The 22,360-nt window shown below is 41.2% G+C and overlaps 1 protein-coding gene across 10 annotated transcripts in view; it reads left to right on the top strand.

Moving 5' to 3' along the window:
- TMCO3 (transmembrane and coiled-coil domains 3) overlaps positions 1 to 20,534 on the top strand; it is a 45,763-nt gene extending 25,229 nt beyond the window's left edge. For 7 of the 10 annotated variants that reach the window (XM_081129781.1, XM_081129780.1, XM_081129782.1 and 4 more), the window contains 6 exons: positions 951 to 1,071; positions 8,535 to 8,730; positions 12,774 to 12,924; positions 16,107 to 16,186; positions 17,152 to 17,301; positions 19,077 to 20,534. In XM_081129781.1, the coding sequence (XP_080985907.1) occupies positions 951 to 1,071; positions 8,535 to 8,730; positions 12,774 to 12,924; positions 16,107 to 16,186; positions 17,152 to 17,301; positions 19,077 to 19,190 (812 nt within the window). In that variant the 3' untranslated portion in view covers positions 19,191 to 20,534. The remainder of the gene's footprint in view (positions 1 to 950; positions 1,072 to 8,534; positions 8,731 to 12,773; positions 12,925 to 16,106; positions 16,187 to 17,151; positions 17,302 to 19,076) is intronic. The other 3 variants (XM_081129787.1, XM_081129789.1, XM_081129788.1) reach the window with 1 other exon arrangement.
- The last annotated feature ends 1,826 nt before the right edge of the window (positions 20,535 to 22,360 follow it).

The following is a 22,360-nucleotide window of genomic DNA, read 5'->3' as shown; positions in this document are numbered from 1 at the left end:
AGAAGCACATTTAAGTTTCAAAGCCAGGAAATATTGGTTGAAAATGCAGATATTTGGAGTCCTGTGTGAAGTGTTTTCACACACACAAAAAAAATGTATTGTTTTCTTCTTTCCAGAGAAGTTGTATAGTCCCTTCAACCAGTGCTGGTTACTATTTTTCTATTCTGTCCATACGAGTTAGTATTTCTATACCAAATGCACATCTGTCTCAAAGGGAAGGGATTTTCAGTGTGGTGGTGATGGTGGGTTTAAGAGAAAGTGACCTGTGCAGCCAGGCTGTGCCCAGCAGATGTGACCAGAAAGGGATGGGGCCAGGTATCAGCTTAGGAAAGAAATAAAGATAGATGATGGAGACTGCCACTTCATGTGTTTTTGGGACACAGTGTTTAGAAGGACATTGGTGTGATTATCCAGGCCTATCATATTGTTTGCCATGCCATCTTGTCACAATGTCATTTTCCTGTAATTTTATTAGTAGTAAGTAACTAGTGGAAATATTTGGGAGATTTTCTTTACAGAAAGTTGTTGTTGTTTTTTTTAATATATCTTTATTGATTTCAGAGAGAGGAAAGGAGAGGGAGGGAGAGAGAGAGAGAGATAGATAGAAACATCAATGATGAGAGAGTCATTGATCAGCTGCCTCCTGCACACCCCCTACTGGGGATCGAGCCTGCAACCCAGGCATGTGCCCTCACCGGGAATCAAACCCCGATCGCATGGATCCTAGGTCGACGCTCAACTGCTGAGCCATGCCTGGCCGGGCTACAGAAAGTTTTTTAATCTTTAAAATGTTATAGTGTTTGATGTCAAAAAAATTTTAAAGTCTGTATTCTCATTTAATATATAAAAGTTATTTGAATTATTTTGGAAATATGCACGATGACTTTATTTTGACTTGGGACAACTTAAAATACTGTACACATTCGACTTTAATAATTTTTTTCCTTAAGCAGGTGAGCTTGACTATAGTGCTGTGTTGCTTGGGATGCTGGTGATGCAGGATGTACAGCTGGGGTTATTCATAGCTGTCATGCCAACTCTTATCCAAGCAGGAGCCAGTACATACTCTAGGTAAATTTTTATATTACTCTATTTTACAGTTTGTTTTTCTAGTTTCAAATCATTTGTATATAAAATACTACTTGATACCTTTTCCAAAGATATGTTCAGAGCTTGTATAGGACAGGCTTAAGATCGTAGACTCTGAAGTGACAATGCCTGGGCTCAGACTCTAGCTCTGCAGATCTTGGTTAGGCAAGTTACTCAGCTTCACTCTTCCTCAGGTTTGTCATCTATAAAGTGGGGATAATATCAGTACTTACCTAGTAGAGTAGTTAGAATTAAATGAGTTAAGATATAAAATGCCTGGAACATAGTGATTGTGTGTGTGTGTGCGTGCACGCATACATGTACACATGCACACACTAACATTGGTGATTATCATTATCAATGTCATCATCATTACCATTTTCCCTGATCCTTCTTCCCATTCTCCTAATAAAATAATACCAGCACCTCAGCTGTACTTTCTTAGGTTCATATGGTGAGAAAAGCCAAATGGGAAAAATAAATTTACCCAGAAAGTTGTAGATTGAGTTGCATATACAATATATTACAAGAATACCCACCAGAAAATAAATACACTTGCAAAATATCAGGTGCCCTATAAAATTTAGAACATTGCATGTGGGTTAGGATTATAAACTTGAGTTCAAGCAAATATACTATATGCATACAAATATTGTACTTTAAATATTTCCAGAGGATACATTTCTTTTATCTCTTACAGTAATTATACTATTAGTCAAAAATTAGTAGACTTGGAAATTTCTTTTGGAACCACTTTGAAATGCTAAGATCTGTCTCGTTTACTTTATTTCTTCTGTTGTAATCTGTATGACTTCATCTAAACCTAATTACCTCCCAAAGGCCCATCTCCAAATACTGTCACATTGGGGGTCAGTGTATGAATTTGGAGGGACACAAACATTCAGTCCATAACACTCTTTGGGTTTACCATATTTGGTGTTCACTAAGCTGCTTGAGTCTGTAGATTTAAGTCTCTTGCCTAATTTAGGAATTTCAGCCATTATTTCCTCATATAATATTTCAATCCCATTTGCTCTCTCCTGGGACTCCAGTGATTTTTTTTTTTTGTCCCACAGGTCTCTGAGATTTTCTTTTCTTTTTGTTTCCCAGTCTGCTTTCTCTCTGTTCATCCTGAGTGAATTTTTTTGATCTGTCTTCAAGTTCACTGATTCTGTCCTCTGTCATTTTCGCTCTACTGTTTAGCTTATCTAGCAAGATTTTTATTTTGGTTATTATATTGTTTAGTTGTACAATTTTCATTTGGCTCTTCTTTTTATAACTTCTATTTTCTGAGATTTTCTGTTTTTTCATTTGTTTCAAGAGGATAGTTGCTGTTGAATCAACTTTATGATAGCTGCTCTAAATTCTTTGTCAAATCATTTTAAAAATGATTCATCTTTGATGTTGGAGTCTGTTTATTGTCTTTTCTCATTCAAGTTGTGGCTTTTCCTTGATTGTTGGGGTGATAGGTGATTTTCAGTTGTATCCTGGATATTTTGTATATTATGAGTATCTAGATCCTATTCTTCATATTTTTTAAAACAAGCAGTCCCCCCATTTTGGTGTGGTGTGACACTGTGTGTGGTGTGTGTGTGTGTTCATTGCCACGCTAGGTTCCTCCCAAGTGGAGCACTGACTGACAAACCTACCTCGCTGCACATGGGTGAGGTAGAAGTATTTTGTATTTTGTAGTTATTTACTTTTGCCAGATGTTATATCAAGTTTCAGCAATCCCAGAATGATTAAGATCTCTTCTCTGCTCTCAGATAACTCAGCTATGTTAAAAATGAATGCCTTCTTAACTGAAATTCCCAGAGGTTAAGGCTCAGGTCCCGGAGCAAGGCCTCCCTGGAGCTCCAGCTCATCCAGTTTCCAGCTTTGGCAACTTAACCTCTCTGGGCTTCACTTTTTCTCACCTATAAAATGGGGACAAGATGGAAATAGGACCTACCTCATGCACTGTGTGAGGATTGCAGGAGAGGATCACATAAAGCAGTTAGACCAGTCGCTGATATATATAACTATTAAAGGTAGTTTATGAAGAAGATCATTTTCCTTTGATCCAAATTTTGTTAACCAGAAGAAAAGCAACACTTTTAGTCACAGCCTTAACCAGAGTCCATTCTTATTCTTCTGGCTACAGATTTTCAAGATAAGTAACTGAACAAAAATTTGGGCAGCAAAAGGAAGATTTGTAACTTTAGCTCAAAATTTTGAGTTCTTTTAAGAATTGTACAATAAATTATTACCTGTAAAGGTCAGAGTCTCCTTACCAAACAGGAACTAGAACCTCAGCAAAGAGTCACAGAACACTTAAAAAGCACAAATGTGACATTCATATTACCAGACTTTCCTTTCACAGATAGGTAAAACTTGCAATATGACACTGTCTCAATCAGAAAACGTTAAAAGCTTTTTTATTTTCCCAATTAAAAAAAAGAATTCAATATAGTTGTTAATCCCATTACTATTGTTCCAATATAGTCATGAAATGTTATGTTTACCAAGAGTTTTAATGACATTGAAAAGTGCTCTATATTACATTCAGCTGTAAAAAAGAGTCAAAATCATAGATAATATTCCTCAAAAGGTTAAACATAAAGTTACCATATGACTCAGCTATTCAACATAAAAACCTATGCATAGGGTGCTGGTAGCACAATAGTGTGCATGTCCTCAGTACCATGAATTACTGTAAAGTGGTAAATTTTATGTCACGAATATTTTACCTCAATAAAAACTTGTGCGTGAATGTTCATGGCAGCATTAGTAATAATAGCTAAAAAGTAGAAGCAACTCAAATGTCCATTAGCTAATGAATGGATAAATAAAATGTGCTATGACCATACAATTGAATGTTATTCGGCCATAAAAAGGAATGAAGTACTGACACACACTACAACATGGATAAGCCTTGAAGATATGCTAAGTGAAAGAAGCCAGTCACAAAAGGCCACATATTGTATAATTCCATTTATATGAAACTTCCAGAATAGGCAAATCCACAGGGACAGAAAAGAGATCAGGGGTTGCCAAGTGCTGGGGAAAGGGGAATGGAGACTGAGTGCTAATGGATACAGGGTTTCTTTTTGAGGTGGTAAATACATTCTAAAATTGATTGTGGTGGTTGCACAACTTTGTGAATATACTAGAAAACCATTGAATTGTATACTTTAAATGGATGAATTTTATGGAATGAGAATTATATCTCAAAGTTGTTAGAATTATATATAATATATGAACTGCATAAAGAAAAAATGAGTGGAAAGATTGGAAATACATGTATATACGTATAACAAGTGTATAACAAAGTATTAATGAGTAGAGTAATAGATTATGGTACTTTTATTGTCTGCTATACATACATTTTTATATAATTTGGGAAAACCTCTTTTCCAATTGTGAAGACCAGAGAAAATTTATAGTAAAAAATTAAATAAGATCAGTTTTAATGTTAATATAAACTTTGCCTCTGTAGTAAGCTTTATTCAGAATTACTCTTTTTTTTTTTAATCCTTACCCAAGGATATATTTATTCACTTTTAAAGAGAGAAAGACAGAGAGAGAGAGAAACATCAATTTGAGAAACATTGATCGGTTGCCTCCTGTACACACACTGCCTGGACACAGAACCCACAACCTAGGTATGTGCCCTGACCGGGAATCAAACTCACTACCTTTTGGTGCACAGGACAATGCTCCAACTCAGCCACCCAACCAGGGCCAGGATTAATCTTGATATCCCAAATATTTCATAGGTCATGGGCAGAACACAGAGACTCTGATAAAGAATACTTTTTAAAGATAAAGTGATTTGAATTATTAGAATTAAAATTTTGCAGAACCATGAAAGCTCTAGAAGAAAGTATGAATGAGTTTATAATATTGAAGATGGGAGGGCCTTTCTGCTTCACGCAGAACACAAATTCTAGAAGCCATGAAGGACAAGAAAAGTGTTAAGTATTACTGCATTAAAGTTGTTTAAATACATGCACATATACATGTAAACACACCCACACACATACATGTATGTGTACACATACATAAATATGTACACACACACACATATATGTACATGTACTTGTTTGGTAAGCAGACCAAAGACAAATGGGAAAAGATGTTGGTACACATATTAAATAGAGAGCTAAGTTTCTTATTTCATCAAAATCTACAAATTAATAAATATTTGAATAACCCAATTAAAAAATAGGTGAGTGATATAAGCAACTAATGTAGAAGTGAATAAATGAAAGATACTCCCCTCTCACAATGGAAAAGCAGTGGCTCTCTTACCTGTCATATTGCAAACCTTTAAAAGTGGGATGATGCCCGGCCGGGCGTGGCTCAGCGGTTGAGCGTCGACCTAGGATCCAGGCGATCAGGTTCGATTCCCGGTCAGGGCACATGCCCGGGTTGTGGGCTGCAGCTGATCAATGACTCTCAAATCATTGATGTTTCTATCTCCCTCTCTCCCTCTCCTTTCCTCTCTCTGAAATCAATAAAGATATATTTAAAAATAAATAAATAAATAAAATAAAAGTGGGATGATGCGGAGGGTTAGGGAATGGCACTCTGGGGTCTTGGTTAGGGGTGAGAATTGGAGCAGCCTTCCCGGCAGCCCACTTGGCAATGCCTGTCAAGTATAGACTTGCACACGAGGATGTTTCCAGAAGCTCATCGTCAAGAATCTACAACAGCCCAAGTGTCTGGCTGAGAGAATGATGGCACAGACACATGATGGAGTGCTTGCTCCGCTGTTGAAATGAGTGAGGCTTGTGCTGACATAGAAACTTTGCCGAAACGTGATAAATGGAGAAATGCAGATGCAAAGCAGTACCTTTCTGAGCAGTGTGACTTATCCTCACCACAGCGCCTGCAGTAGACAGTCGGGAGGTAGACTTGAATGAAGCTCTGGGCATGCTGATTGCAGAGCGTGCGCAGCAGCTGGGAGCACAGGCCCTGAGCCAGGTGCCTGGCACATGACCTGGAGTGATGGCTTGGCCTTTGCCTCCACTTTCTTGTCTGTAAGATGAGGATGGTGACAGCACTTGGCTGGTAGGGCTGCTCTGTTAGGATTGTCATGAGATGCAAGTCTTAAGTGGCTGCACTCTCTTTATCAGCTGAATAAAACTGGAGTGAGACTAAAACACTTGTAACAGGGAAGGATGGCCTCTCTCAGGGAATTGCCTTGGTGTCTGGGAAAGATAATGAATGGATGATGAGTCAGTGAATGGTCAACAGGAAAATGCCTAGTGTAGGTAAGTGCTATGCAGAGGATTACAATGGTGACCGAGAACGATGGATGACTACTTCAGATTGGCAAGGCCTCTGAGCAGTTGACTTTGAGGTTGATCTGTGACGGACACAGCCAGTCAATGAGGAGAACCTGGGTTGGGGTGGGGGGATGCACTGGCCCTATAGCTGGAGAAAATATGGTCTGTCAGGGAGCAAAGGTTGGTGTAGGCTGCTTTGCAGGTGAGAGAGAGTAGAAGGTGTAGCTGGGTGAAGAAGTCTGGGCTCATCTGAATGTCACAGGAGCTTTGGACATCTAGTTGATGTACTTAGCATGTTGTTTTGGCCTCTGTGGAGCATTGGGCAAGATAAGTTAGGAGGGTATCACAGCTTTACAGGGAGATCATGGCACCTAGGGAAGGGGTGCCCTGGTGCTGGACAGGGCCAGGCTTGGTGATACCGCACTTGTGATGCATTGATGTGTGGGGTGAGCTGTTAGTTCAGTGGTCTGCTACTCGGATGTGGAAGACTGGTCAGGAATATGAGGTAGACCTAACTTACTTTATTCTGTCACAGTGAGCACATTTCTGTTCCTGCCAGAGTTGCAGACCCTGATTTCTCACACTGACTCCCTTGCTTCATTAACAGACGTGGAGTCGTTCACAGTGACTTTGCTGCGAGCCCAGCTCTGTTCTAATTCCCCTAAGTAATCATGCGCAACTTGAGATTTGTGTCCTGCACTGCTATTTTAAGCCTCACTGCAGTAATGAATTCTCTCTTAGTTCAGTAGTCCCTGATTATCTGTGGGGGATACTCTCCAAGACCCTCAATGGATGCCAGAAAACAGGGACAGTACCAAATCCTATGTATGCTATATTTTTTCCTATACATACATATCTTTTTACTTAAAGGAAGTACTTTATAGCTTTTCTTTGACATCTCTGAATTGCCAGCATCACTACTCTTGCACTTTGGGACCATGATTAAGTAAAATACAGGTTATTTGAACACAAGCACTGCAATACCACAACAGTTGACCTGATCACCAAGACAGCTACTAAGAGACTAACATGCAAATAGCATCTACAGAATGGATATGTTGGACAAAGAGATGATTCACATACCAGGTGGGACAGGACAGGATGGTGTGAGATTTCATAGTGCTACTCAGAACAGCACAAAATTTAAAACTTATGAATTGGTTTTTCTTGGAATTGTCCATGTAATATTTTCGGGCCATGGTTTACCATGGGTAACTGAAACCAGTAGAGCAAAACCATGGATAAACGGGGGACTGCCAAAATCAGATTTGTATTCTTCCATTGAGAATTTTCAAACCAGAACTTTGGACTGAATGGTTTCCTAAATATGGTGGAGAGCTAAGTTTAAGAAAATATGTAGTGCTGGCCAGGTAGCTCAGTTGATTAGAGCATCACCCCGATATGCCAAGGTTGCAGGTTTGATCCCTGGTCAGGGCACATACAAGAATCAGCCAATGAATGCATAAATAATGGAACAACAAATCGATGTTTCTTTCTTTCTCTCTCTCTCTAGCTCCCTTCCTCTCTTTCTGAAATCAGTAAAAATAAAATAAAATATTGAAAATAGAAAATATGTATATTATTATAAATGCTACCAATATATAATAGTGCCTTTCTTGTGAAAGTCTTTAGGCTGAGATCTTAGGAATATATTTGAGATCTGAATAGCATATTGTAAAAAGATCTTAGTACAGAATCCTTTTCTTTATGGCTAAATAATAGACATAAAATTCAGAGTTCTGGCTTGGGATAAGAGAATATTTTGCTGAAAGTATAGGAATTCTTCAGTTACACTTCTAATGGTGAGCCTGCAGTGTGATATTGCAGGGTGACTATTGTCTTATGAAGAATTTCAAATGGGGGTTAATTTCTGAGAAGAATTTATTATCTACCATTGAGTTATACAAGCTGTTAGTCAAGTCATTACATCCTATAAAATGTATTTGCTTCAAAGTATTGATTGTAAAGTAATCCAGCTTCTATATTTGATTCAAATAAAAATGTCTGATATTAATATGATTGATAGGTTTTATTTTAACATTTGGAAATAAAAATATATGTGATTTGGGTCATTTATTTTAAAACATATTAAGAAATAGTGAAAGATCATTTTATTGGGTTTAGAGAAATGTTTGGAGGTGAAATAACGTGTCTCTTTTTTTCCTTTCCTAGCATTGTCATGGAAATACTACGAATACTGGTTTTGATTGGTCAGATTCTTTTTTCACTGGCTGCTGTTTTTCTGTTATGTCTTGTTATAAAGACTTACCTTATAGGACCATATTATCGGAAGCTGCATATGGAAAGCAAAGGGAACAAAGAAATCCTTATCTTAGGAATCTCTGCTTTCATCTTTTTAATGTTAACGGTAATTCTCAAAATATCTGTTATTTATATAATCTGATTTGTGGTCTGTTTGCTGAAAGCTTGTGATCAGTTCTTTCTCTTCATTTTAATAATAAAATATTTAAACACTTGTATTTTTTATTTTATGCAGTTATTATGCTACCCATCAGTGTTAATACGAGTTAAACCCGTTTAACTAATACTCTTAAGCACTTTGCTAAAAAGTATTTGTGAGTGCGACCTTAAAAAACAAATCTACTATGAGGATGAAAAACCACCAGTGTCAAACCATGTTACTGTCTTAAACTTTCAAGGAGCTTTGTACCTGACTTAAGATTAACAATTTAAAAACAAATTTTAGTTATGTTTCATAATGACAAGCTAGTCAACAGAACTTCTTCTGCCATAAATGTGAAGGTTAAAAAGAAAGCGTTTGTTTTGGAAGCAGCCTTCTCCTTATTTAAAGGATAAGTTTCTCATGAGAAGGGGGGATGTGCTGTCAGACCCCTCATAAGTGGTCTAAGTAGGAATGGCATCACTGTACTACCAGCATTTGCTCTCCTTGATGTGGTATCCCAGAAATATGCAGACTATGTTCACACAGAAACTTACATGCTAATTTTATAGCAACTATTCATACTAGCCCAAAACTCCCCAGATGTCCTTCAACAGGGGCATGGTTCAACCAGCTATGGTCCATCCACACCAAGAAAGACCACCCAGTTTTAAAACCATTGGTCCATGACTTTCCAGAGAATTATGCTGAATGAGAAAAGCCAATCCCAAAGGTTGCATAGTGTATGATTCCATTTATGTGAGATTTATGAAGACAAAATTTCATGATGGAGGGAAGATTGCTGGTTGCCAGGTGTTTAAGCAGGAGGTGGGTTGGGAAGGATCCTTGTGGTGACAGAATGTTCCGCCTCTCCTCATTGTGACATGTCTATCCTGGCTATGATCTAGTGCTATGATTTGGCAAGAGGTAGCTATTGGGGAAACTGAGTAAAGGGTACATGAGCATTCTCTGTATTATTTCTTACAACTGCACTTGAATCTATGATCTCAAAATAAAAAATCTAATTTTAAAAGAAATTAGTAAAAATTACTTCCTTATACTATATATGGTTTAATTGCCTGCTAGTATTTTATAATTTTGGGAGAAGACTATGATTTGCTTCTGCTCAAAGCTGCTCAAGTATGTGACTTAATGTAATACTTTTTATGTTGTTTTATCCATTCCAGAGTATTTTTTTCTTTGAAAATAGCATCCAGCAAATTCGTCTTACCTGGATGACTTCCTTGCTATTTCCCAATGGCCACATAAGTTAAAAATAATTCCCCAGTCATTGATTCTTAGTTTTCTTTCTTCATTTGACTATAATTACTGAGTACCTGCTACAATTGCCAGGTATTGTGTTAGGTGTTGGGTATATTGCATATTAGATATTCTTAAAATTCCTTTGTCAGACTCATTTATTGCTGTGTGATATTCCATCATGTGAGTATTTCACAATTCATTCTTTCTGTTGTTAGCTATTAGGGTTTGTTTCCATTTAGGGCTGTTATGAATAAAGCTGCTGTATATTATTTATGTTCTTTGGTGGACATGTAATTTCATTTTTTATGAGTATATATCTAGGAGTGGAGTCTCTGGGTTGTAGGGTTTACACGTGTTTAACTTTAGTAATTTTCCATGCTGGTTTTCCCTAAGGACTTATACTGGTTTATACCCTTACCAGAGTTGTGTAAGAGTTCAGTTTCTCCATATCCTCACCAACACTTGTGTTGTCTATTAGTCTTTGTAAATTTAACCGTTCTGCTGGGTGGTCATGGTATCTCATTGGGGTTTTGATTTTCATTTCCTTGATGACTGATGGTGTGAGCACCTTGCCATGTGTTTGTTAGCCAGTGGACCTCCTCCGTAGGGACGTGCCTGTTAGAGTCTTGAGATTATTTTTCTTTTGTGTTGGTTACTCTCTTACTCATTTGTAGGAGTTTTTTATATGTTCTGGCAAACTTTTTGTCAGATTTTTTTCTTCACTGAATTAAAGTGGTGTTCAGCATATTCACAGTGCTCTGCAACCATGACCACTATCCAATTCCAAAACCAATTTCTATCACCCCAAAAGAAACCCCTTATCTCCCAATTCTGTCTTTTCCCCATCCCTTAGTAACCACTAATCTTTCTGTTCTACAGATTTGCCTCTTCTGGACATCTTATATGAATAGGATCGTATAATATGTGGCCTTTTGTGTCTGGCTCTTTTACTTTGTATGTTTCAAAGGTTCATCCATGCTGTAGCATGTTTTAGTACTTTGTTTCATTTTATGGCTGAATGATATTCTATGTCAGATATATTTTTGCTAATGTCTTACAGTTGGTGACTTTCCTTTTCACTTGCTTAATGGCTTTTTTTGATGAACAGCTGTTCTTAATTTTAATGAAGTCAAGTTGTCAATTTTTTTATTGTTAGCAACTTTTATATTCTGCATAAAAGACCTTTCCCTGCCCCTGGATCATGAAGATTCTCCCTGTTGTTCTCTAGAAATGTTATTGTTTTACTTTTCTTGTGTAGATCTAAGTACATCTGGAGGTGAGTGTACCACATGATGTAAGGAAATGGAAAGAATTTGTTTTTTCACATGCTTTTCCCCACATCCTGTGTTGAAAGACCCCTCCCCAACTGTTGTGCAGGCTCATCTTGTCAAAAGCCAAGTGGCCATGTGAGTGCTCTGTGAGCATGTGTTTCAGACCCTCCACTTTGTTCCCTTAGCCAGCTTACCTGCCCTTACATCTGGCAGTATAGTGCCTAACTTCCTTCTCTGTCAGGGTTGTCTTGGCTATATTTGTGGTCTTTCCAGTGTTTGTGTAAGTTTTTAGATTCAACTTGTCATTTTTCACACACATGACAGTTTTGTTGCCACTCCAGTGAACCTATAGGCCAGTTGAGGAAAAGCTGACATTTTTATGATCCCAAGCCTCCCTACTGAATGTGGAACACACCCTCTGTTTACCGAGGTCTTCATCTGTGTTTCTCAGCAGTATTTTGTAATGTTTGGTGCAGAGGGTGTGCACTTCCTTTGTTATTTATTCCTAGGTGTTCGATGAGTTTTGATGTTTATTGTAAATGGCATTTCTTCAAAAGTTCATTTTCTTCTATGTGTATGTTGCTGCTATCATCTATAGTTTTACTATCTCGAATTTAAAAAAAAGCTTCTTTCCAGTTGTTTTGCATAGTAATGTCACATCAAGAAGTCTTAAGCTTTGCCCAGGCGGGCATGGCTTAGCGGTTGAGCGTCGACCTAGGATCCAGGTGATCGGGGTTTGATTCCCAGTCAGGGCACATGCCTGGGTTACGGGCTCGATCCCCAGTCAGGGGTGTGCAGGATGCAGCCGATCAATGACTCTCATCATTGATGTGTCTCTCTCTCTCCCTTCCTCTCTCTGAAATCAATAAAGATATATTAAAAAAAAAAAAAAGTCTTAAGCTTTGCATTTGATGGAACTATATGGCTGAAACCTAATAAACCATAACTATTCTGTCTGAATCTGGCATTATTGAATCTACTCATTTCTAGATTTGTTGGTTTCTTGCCATCTCCAGGTAATTTCTCATTAGCTGTATCTGCTTTCTCTAAGTGGTTTGAGTTGATAATGGGAATAGTTTTTTATACACTACATTTTTTAAGCCATAGTCAGGCTGTTCATTGATTCAAGGTAAAGAAAATATATCACAAATATTTAAAATAAAATTTGGAAAATGCTCTCAAAAATTTCATAGCAATCTACATGAATTATTGTTTCAAATATTTTAAATTAATTTTTTCTCCTTGTATGGTTAATTCAACTAATGGTAGCTTCCACGTGTCATCTCTCAGGTCATCCCCACAGAGGCCGCACTGGGGACTTCACAGATGTACAGTGAGGTTTGATTTTCACAGTTTTATTGTGATGGTTCTGCTAGACCTAACAGGCCGTTTTGGAGTGTGAATCCCACTTTGGCAGAAACTGTTGGTAACTGGTGGCACTGTGTATGTGACATGTTGTCCTTTCCTCTTCCCCAGGTCACAGAGCTGTTGGATGTCTCCATGGAGCTGGGCTGCTTCCTGGCTGGAGCGCTCATCTCTTCCCAAGGCCACATGGTCACCGAGGAGATTGTATCTTACATTGAGCCTATTCGTGACTTCCTGGCTATCATTTTCTTTGCATCCATAGGTAACTTTCTCCTTTATGTTGTAATGTTTGAATTGTATTTGTTAAACACTTGCAGATTACTTCTATAATCTCTTTATAAACATATTTTAATTTGTAGACTATACTGTGAAAACAGTTCCCATAAAAATAAGAGTGTAAGGAGAAATTTTATTTAAAAAGAGGGAAAGTTTGGCCCTAGCCGGTTGACTCAGTGATTAGAGCGTCAGCCCTCGGACTGAAGGGTTGCGGGTTCAATTCCAGTCAAGGGCATGTACTTCAGTTGCAGGCTCGATCCCTGGCCCCGGTCAGGGCTCAAGCGGGAGGCGACCAATCGCTGTCTCTCTCTCACATCAATGTTTCTCTCTGTCTCTACCCCTCACTTCCACTCTCTCTAAAAAAATCAATGGAAAAAATATCCTCTGGTGAGGATTAACAAAAAAAGAGGGAAAATTTGAACTAAGGCATGCTAATTCATTGATTGGTTGTCATGCTCTGTCAGTGCTAAGGTGCACATGTAGGCAGGCAGTGGAAAGGCTCAGACATCCTCAGGGGAGGACGACTCTCTCTTTAACTCCATAGGGAAAGGCCCCAGTGCTCAGCAGGTTAGCAGCAGCTTAATGTCAGCGCATCAAAGTGGTAGGTTTGCAAGGAAATAATAATTTTTGATACAAAAAATAGTAAACTGACTGTGGGTCCCGCTCTGGAGAGTTCCCTTTGTGAGGGTATCTTAAGTGCCAGGCCTGGAGAGGTACAGGTGGCAGCAGAATCACAGCCCAGCTACTTGGCACCTCCTTGTTCACTCCCTCCTTGCTGCCTGGAAAGTCTGTGCACTCGGCACCGGTCAACAGGTTCTGTGTGATCCCAACAAGACTTTGAGAACATGGAGAGCAGATTCTAAAATGTAATGGAAATGTGAAAGGCCCTGAATAGCCAAGGTAGTTCTCAAAGGAAGCACAAAGTGGGAAGGTCACACTTGAAAGAGGTGAAATAAGATCATTCACAAGCAGCTTTGTAAATGGATGTCTTCTGTGTCCATGAGAGAGTCCCCCCCGATGGGTGTTTGCCTCTTCCTCTCTTTCCCCTTCTCCCCTCATCCCCCCCCCCCCCCGTGTGTGTCTCTCTGCCCCTCCTTCTCCCCTCGACCCCCTCTCTTCTGTCCCTTCCTTCCCTTCCATCCCCACCTCCACTGCTGGAAACACCCCCTCACCCTGCTAAATGAGCTCTGCCAGTTCTGATTCCTTGAACTTCCATTCCTGGTTGATGATTCACTTCTTTTCTGCCAGTTCTTTTTCAGACAAGGTCTAATAAAATTGATTAAATTGTAACCCTACTCTCTCCACATTCCAGCCCTGCATTCTATTCCAGAGACCCCCAGGTCACCCTGACTAGTTGTGTCACTCATGTCCTGCCAGCTGGGGCTTCCTGGAATGTTTGCTTGTTAAAAAACTAAAACTGCATAATATGTTCTTTAAAACAGAAACGTTTGCTTTAATATTTCCCAGTTAGGGTTCTTGATTCATTAAGAGCCGTGCTCTCTAACAGCAACAGTTGTACATGTTTTTGGTTTGGTTTTTCACACTCCGTATATCGGAAGGAACTCAAGTTAATTTCCCTGCCAACTGGGAGACGTGTATACAATTAGGTTTTTATTCTTGAACTGGTCAGGGACACTATTTTTTTGTTCCAGGGTTCTAAGCAACAAGTTAATAGCATCTGTTTTAAAAGACACCTTTTGCGCATATTTCAACCTCAGTGACGTGTAAATGAGTTGTGGGGTCCCTGTTTCTAACAAACATTTATTGACCTCCTGCTCTGTGCCAGGCCTGTCAAAACCACAAAGGTGACCTGAACCCATCTGCTGCATCCAGGGCCCATTAGCCACAGTTGGTTCTGGGTGAGAAGAGTGGGTCGTGGGATCACTGTCACCAACAAGTGGGTGCACCAAGGGATTCAGGCTGTGCTCCTCGGGAGAGGCCATCTTTGAACATCACAACAAAGGGCAGTTTCTAGGCCCAGAGTGAGGGAGGGCTTGCCATGCTGAAGGGAGAGCGCTGCTCATGTCATTCTTGGAAGTGCCCTAGAGGTAGTTGTCACATGTCGGTGTTATCTAGCACCTTGCAGCCCTGGATCCTTGCTCACTTTGATATCTGTGGGCCTAGTGCGTGTGTGCAGTGCCCTAGAGAACAAGTGTTTGTTAACACAGGTACCTGCTTCACACGTCATGCGGTGTTCACTCACCACCCAAATCCACAACTACACATGAGGAAACTGAGGCAGTGAGGTTAAGAGGTGTGCCAACGACCACAGTTGGTTAGAGGTAGACTTGAGATTTTAGCCCAGAGCCTCTACTGTTTACTGTTGTGCTATCTCAAATATACATTTGGTATTTGTTGCAAGAATGAATGGCTTTAAGTAGAAAAACTGTAACATGGGTTGTTTGCCCTCCTATCAAAGTTACATGTGGCAAAGACATTGTACCATGGATTTCATCTCTCTCCATTTTAAGTCGCCAAGTCCTGGCTCCAGTCAGTTTGGTGTCATCACTGCTCTGCTCACTGCCAGAAGTCATCAGTGAACAGTCTCCACCCTCAGAGCAAAGCCCCTGCCATCTGGCCTGTGTGCTGAGTGTTCCACTTGTGGTCTGGGGCCAGGTACTTGCTGTGATAGCGACGAACTGCGTGATCACCACCACTCCATGGTGCTGTCCATACAGGACACAGGAGCATGTTGGGCAGACCCAGCTGTACTCTGGAGTCAGCTCCTGGGTTTCTCGGCCTTGAGGTGTGGACGGTCAGCCTTCCTCCCCTGTGGCTGCTCTCCCTTGTCTTCAGACTCCATGAGTCATTTGCATCTTGGTCAGAATATTTTCATAAAGGAAAATAAGATTGATCAGCTGCTTTGCTGTGTCCTGGGGGTGAAGTCTGGCAGAGGATCGTGCTCAACACCGAGGCCCCCAGGGCCCAGAGCCCAGGCAGCTTTCCCTGAAGCAGCTGGCTCAGGAGCCACCCACAGCAAATGCTTGGACAAGCACTTAAATAAACAGCACAACAGGATGGTGCTTACAAGAACTTCATCCTTCTTTTGAAACAAGTATGAGGAGTTTGAGAGTTAACAGACCTATCACTGAGAAACAGGTGTGAATTTGTTGGGAGATGGGCTGCGTGATTCTGAGAGAATTACCGTGTCTGTTCTCTTCCTAACAGGCCTTCACGTGTTTCCCACCTTTGTGGTGTATGAGCTCACCATCCTGATGGTCCTTACTTTGTCGGTGGTGATCATGAAGGTACCGATCCTTTCCATGATCCGTGATTGGTAAAACTCATGTTAGTTTGGGCTTTACACGTCACACAGCGCACATTATTTCCTCCAGGGCCTGACTCCCTGCCCACAGCTTTGCCGAGTCTGTGAGCCCCCAGCAGCACCATTTACCTAGAACACCCGTCTGTGAGATGGTGCACCCCCTCCTGCCACCCAGCACTGCCCCGGGGACAGGTCTGGGTTAGGACAGAGGTGGTTTGGTTGGTTCTCCTTTGTTTGTCTCAGAATTGAGTATGTTCAAATTTGGGAGTTAAAAAGCTGGAATGGAAGAAGCAGCTTTCTGGATCCTCCAGTGAGGTCCTTGCACTGTAATTGGACTTAAATCCTAACTGAGTCTTAAGAACCACAGGACTCTATTCCTGTGATGCTCGCAGACAGACATTTTCACGGTCACTGAGAATTATTTCGCCACTCTCCATTGTCTGTTCTCCATGACTACAAATTATTGAGTTGCCTGTGGTAACTTTTAATGTCTTAACCTGTTCTGTAACTATCTGGCTTTGTGGGTTATAAAAATTGACTTAAAATATTTCCATTTGAAGAAGCCAGAATCCCCGATGATTGTCTAGCTGCCCCACCGGGTCCAGGCTGCTTACCCTTTGGATATTGTTTACATGAGAAAGATACATTCTCTCATTAAAGATAAAATTTCCATTTGAACACTACATAACATTTAATGCTGTTAATTTAGTTTGGGGGAAAAGTTTTGTTTTCCGCAAGTGAACCTAAACTCTTGATTTTGCCTTGGTTCTGTGTGGTTTTATTTCAGACATTTTGGGCTTATTTGGTGCCTTCAGCATAGAAGTGCCCCTTTGTATGTCCCCTCTCTGTGCTACTCGAGGGCTGCCCCAGCGTTTATGTCCTCTCTGCCCTCTCTGTGCTTGGCCGTCGGGGCTCTGGTTAAGCAATAACACGTGGTCCCTCTTGCAGTTTGTTCTGGCAGCACTGGTCTTGTCTCTCCTCTTGCCGAAAACCAGCCAGTACATCAAGTGGATCGTGGCCGCAGGACTGGCCCAGGTCAGCGAGTTCTCTTTCGTCCTGGGGAGCAGAGCACGCAGAGCGGGCATTATTTCTCGGGAGGTGAGTGTTCGTGATTAGCAGGTGCTTTGTCATTGTCCTGTTCCACAGTCCTCCTGCAGATGTTTGAGCATCATGAGCAGTTGTGTGTGCAGTTGAGTGTGTGTCTACCTCCCATTTGTACTTACATTTTTCCTCTGCAGTTTTGCCCATTTCTATTTTTCTCAACTTTATTATTTGCCCCTTTTTAACTGGCTATGAACTAGAACTGGATGCGTATCACTTGATGATCCATGATTGTCACTAAATTTGATAAGAAGGTTTTGTGCTTGGCTGTGGGGTGCAGGGTGTGGCTATAAAGTGAAAAAAGGGCTCCCAACCCCAGGGGTAAATATGCCGCAGTCTGTGCTCCCCAGTATTAAAAGGTTAACATTTAAAATCTGAGTATGCTTTCAGGACCAGATAAACGGAGTTGAGTATTAGCCCTGAGTGATCTAAGGGCAAATTGATGCTGTAACTAAGTAAAGCATTAATTACTAAAATTAGAGCATTACTGATTCAGTGAAAACAAGATGGAGATTAAAGGGAACATTTTTTGTTGTCAAATGTATAAAATGTTGGGTAATTGTATAGAAATCTGAACTACCTACTTTTGAACTGTTGGTTCACTATGAAATTGCATTTGTGCCGGGGCTAGAAAACTGCATTCTATGTAGACTCGTAGACTGTGGAAATCAGCTGTTTTTATATTTCCCAGGGTAGAAACAGTTAACTTCAGGATGTTTTTAAATCATGGATTTATAGACACACAAGTTCCTGAACAGTAACTTGCCCTATTTAAAATTATTTTTGATCCTATAGCTCTCTTCTGCAATCTAAGTTTTGCTTTTTGCCCCTTTTTATATCTACACAAGCACAGTTGAACTTCTGGGCCTGATCCCTGAAGCCAGGGCAGGGGTTTGCCCTGCTCTCACTCCCCTCCACATGGCAGGGACCACAGTGGGAGGGTCTCCTGACTGCCCCACCTTGCCGTGCCCCTCCCTAAGTCGTGATGTTGTGATAAAGTCTCCCTGCCAAGTGACACTTTGAATATTTGGTTCTGCACACCTGCTCCCTAATAAGTGTGGACTGAATGAATAGGAAAGCTCTTATTGGACCCTGGCCAGGTTTTCTCAGTGGTTAGAGCATGGCCCTCGGACTGAAGGGTCCCCGGTTTGATTCCAGCCGAGGGCACGTACCTGGGTTGCAGGCTTGATCCCTCGTGCAAAAGGCAACCAATCAGTGTGTCCCTCTCACATCCATTTCTCTCTCTCCCCCTTCCACTCTCTCTGAAAAGCAATGGGAAAAATATCCTGGGGTGAGGATTGAAAGTAAAGTTCTCCTTGGTACCGTGAGATGCTGGTGAGCATCCAAAACTAAATGGTGGTCTCCTTGTGTCCATAGTGTGGGAAGGTAAGTCAGTATATTAAAGAGCACTGAAAACAATTGCTGAAGAATGGAATCTGTGCGTGAGCTCCATGCGAGACCTGCCCTGAGGCTGTGCCCTCACTGTAAGTGACCCCCAGGGTCCTTCTGACGGCCCAGTGAGCCCAAGGGGCGACCCGATTGACAGACTCCAATGTGTGAACCAGTGATGCATCGGCCTGACGAGTTTCCACTGATGGTCAGACCTCAGTCCACCCTCATCCTGATGTCGAGGTGCCTGTGTCTGGGGTGTACCTAAGAGTGTACCTGTGGTTTGAGGCAGACATAGTAATCCTGAGCACAACCACACCCAGACTTACCTGTTACAGGTGCACCTCCTAATCTGAGGTGACGCTCAGTCTTACCTGTTGCAGGTGTACCTCCTAATCCTGAGTGTGACCACACTCAGTCTCTTATTGGCCCCGGTACTGTGGAGAGCTGCAATTACGAAGTGTGTGCCACGGCCAGACCGACGGTCAAGTCTCTGAGGACACTGAGATGCTAAACAACTTTGCAAAGCAAAACCTGTGTGCAGGGAAGCAGACGTTTGGACAGTTCTGTAACTGCACTTTGGAGAACAAAATACGCTCTTAAGGAGAGGAGTGTCTTATTTGCCCAGCTTTACAATCTATTACTGCCATATTTTAGAATCTTCCAGAGTAATTTATTGTGTTCAATTGATCATGCACAATATAAACATAACGCTGCATTTACAAACCGCCTTGACTATTTTGCCTGGATGTGCCTTTTTTTCTGAAGTTAATGTTAACTTTCTATTGTTATTCATCAGTTCGTGATATTTTGGTAAAAGAAAAATTAGAAAGTTTTTTTATTTATTGTACAACTTTGGTGTTGTAATCTGTTGGTCAATATTTGTTATTAAACATTTCTGTGATGTGAAATTTTAATTCTGGCAGTGAGTTTGGAAACTTACTTTTGATCCTTAAAGCCTATGTTTTCTAAAATGAGATAAATTTCTGTTTTTTATTATAAAAATTTTAAATAAAATACTTTCATGTCAATTTTTATTAGGCATATAATTCTTTTAAAATGTTTGGTTTTGGCATTCTTTAATAAAGATCCTTTATGTCAGAATATAAGTAATTGAAACTTATTGAAAAATATTTTAATATTTTTCTATTTTACTAATCTTTATCATTTTTTTTTTTGGTATGATGCTTTGTATATTCTCCAAGAGACCATATTAATGGAGAGCTATTTACAAAGCCAAAGTTTTAACTTTAAATTTTAAAGGTGTATTTTGATGATTATGTGCCCCATTTTAGAAAACCATGCAGATGAAGATCTGATCCTTACAAAGCTTTCCCTAAAGGGACTTTAAGCCACAGTTTTCCTATAAATATTGGCTTTAAGAGCCTAAAAATTTGACCAAAATACTTAGACATGGGTGTAATTGTGTATTGTAGATATAAATTATGGATTGCAGTAATATAAATTAAAACACTTTAAAATGAAGTAAATTACATCTAATCTGAAGTAAATCAATGGAGAAATGATGTTAAACGTGCTTAACTTTAGAAAATAATGTGGGTCTTATTTCTAAATTATACAGATGGTACGGTGCCATCCCCTTCGAATCATTGGGTGTATGCACACAGCAGTGTGCTGGGCATGCTGGGCTTGGCCTGCTCATCTGATGATGCTGAGGCCTTCCTATCCCATCTGTAACACTGTCTTATCCCGTCCCGAAAGCTGAAATACACTGAAGGCCTCTGGGATACATTTTATTTTGTTTTGTATCTCCAGCGCCTCCAACAGATCCAGAAGCTCATTACATTTGGTTGAACTGAATAAAACCTATTTGCTGCGCTGACATCAAGTTTTCAACAAAACATGGAGTTCATATCACTGTGAGAATGAAGTAAATAAAGATGCACCCTTAATGACAAGAGGAAATGCTTTTAGAAGCCCTCTGCCTATGGAGAATGCTCCTTGGAGAGTCCTAGATCCTCAGAACACCTTGAAGCCATAGACAACTCCACCTTCACCTCCCCTGTGCCCACCACCCTCTTCCCCTCACCCCCACCAGGGCCCACCCTCCCTCCTCCAACCACCCAGGCTCACCCTCCTCCAGCCCTAGGACTTGGCTTCTTCACCTTTTGCTTACCTGTGTCTTCCGCATCTATAAACTTGCTCCAGTCTGCCCCATATTGAACTCACAAAGCCCTCTCTCAACCCTGTCCTCACTCGCCCCTTTTCATCCAGACTTGCAGAAGGCTTAGAGCACTCATCTCCATCCCTTCAAACCCCTGCATGTGGGAGCTGCAGACCACCTGCCTCCCAGATACCAACATTGAACCAGTGCGAACTGTTCCATCCTGCCCCCCCACACAAACACAGGCCTAGCTCCTCAGCATTTCCCCTGTGTGTGTGTGTGTGTGTGTGTGTGTGTGTCTAGAGTGTGTAGAGTGAATCCTATTGTAGATATGTCTGCCAAAGGAAAAGTGTGCTTGCTGACCAGCCCAGTAGTGCATCATTGTCTTGAATTTTAAAATTGGTGTCTAAAGGTTTGATTCAATTGCTACAAGATCCACATGCTTGGAGAATTGAGCTTCCAATCCTGGGAATTCTAAAGACAGATTGGGAGAAGGGTGTGTTGGCCACCTCAACACCTACAAAAACCTGAGCAGTACTAGCTGGCTGTGAGTGCTTTGTGCCAGGTGTCCCCCAAGCACTTCATTTGGATGGTCAGGTGTCACACCTGGAGCGCTAACCTGAAACTTCCACAACCGCTCCACGCCCCTAGCTCTTCCTGCTGCAAGTCCCCATGCTCGTCACACATGCTTCAACCTGTTGGCACCCACGTGTGGCGTTCCTGGTTTCATGGGTCTGTGAATTCCACCTCCCAAACTTCTGACAGGCAGGACCATCCTCTTCCGTGGTGTCCTGAAACTTTGCTGAGGGTGTGGAGAGCAGGCCCGCAGTAAATCAGCTCCCTCAGTTCACACTGCTTGAAGTGTCATGCTAAACGTGTTACAGAACTTTATTCAGGCCTAAAGGAATCAAAAAGGATTATGTCGAACTCCAGATAGCTACATAATTACACAGTAGAAGATTAAGATGTGAGTAATGGCTATTACAGCAAATCCTTCATGGGGGGTCAGTTAGCAAAGAAACTTGCCTCAGTTTGTTTAAGCAACATATAAAATCAAACATTAAGGCATCATCAATTATACACAAAGCAGAGGTGAGGGGTGTGTAGAGTGAAGATGATTAATGCCTCTAGGAACCCATGATCTGGTGTAGCAGACACAAATGAATGGTGCAGAAGGGACTAGATCAGGAGAGCCAGGGAGCAGGCAGGAGGAGTTAAGTGCTGACTATGGTCTGCAAGACCTCTGGGAGAGGCAAATGGGCTGGACTTGCAGGTGGTCAGAGGTCAGGGTAGAAGTGTGCAGGGAGGGCGCTGCTGACAACACCCGGGCTGGAGAAGAGTCATGGCACTGCAGGGGTGTGGCTCTGCTGTGTCAGGGCGATAGGTGAGGGAAGTGAGCAGAGCAGAGGCCCCAGGGGGCCCTGGAGCTGAGTCTTCCTCAGCGCACTAATCCGTGGTGTGATGACAGCAGCAGTGCTGCGGGACACATCCCCTGGGGGTGAGGGTTCTTGAGAGACAAAGCGTGGTGATGACGACTACATC

This window comes from Miniopterus schreibersii (genome assembly GCF_964146895.1).
Source record: "Miniopterus schreibersii genome assembly, chromosome: 2".
NCBI lineage: Eukaryota > Metazoa > Chordata > Mammalia > Chiroptera > Miniopteridae > Miniopterus > Miniopterus schreibersii.
The sequence above is the reverse complement of the archived record's forward strand: the minus strand, read 5'-3'. Positions and strand labels throughout refer to the sequence as shown.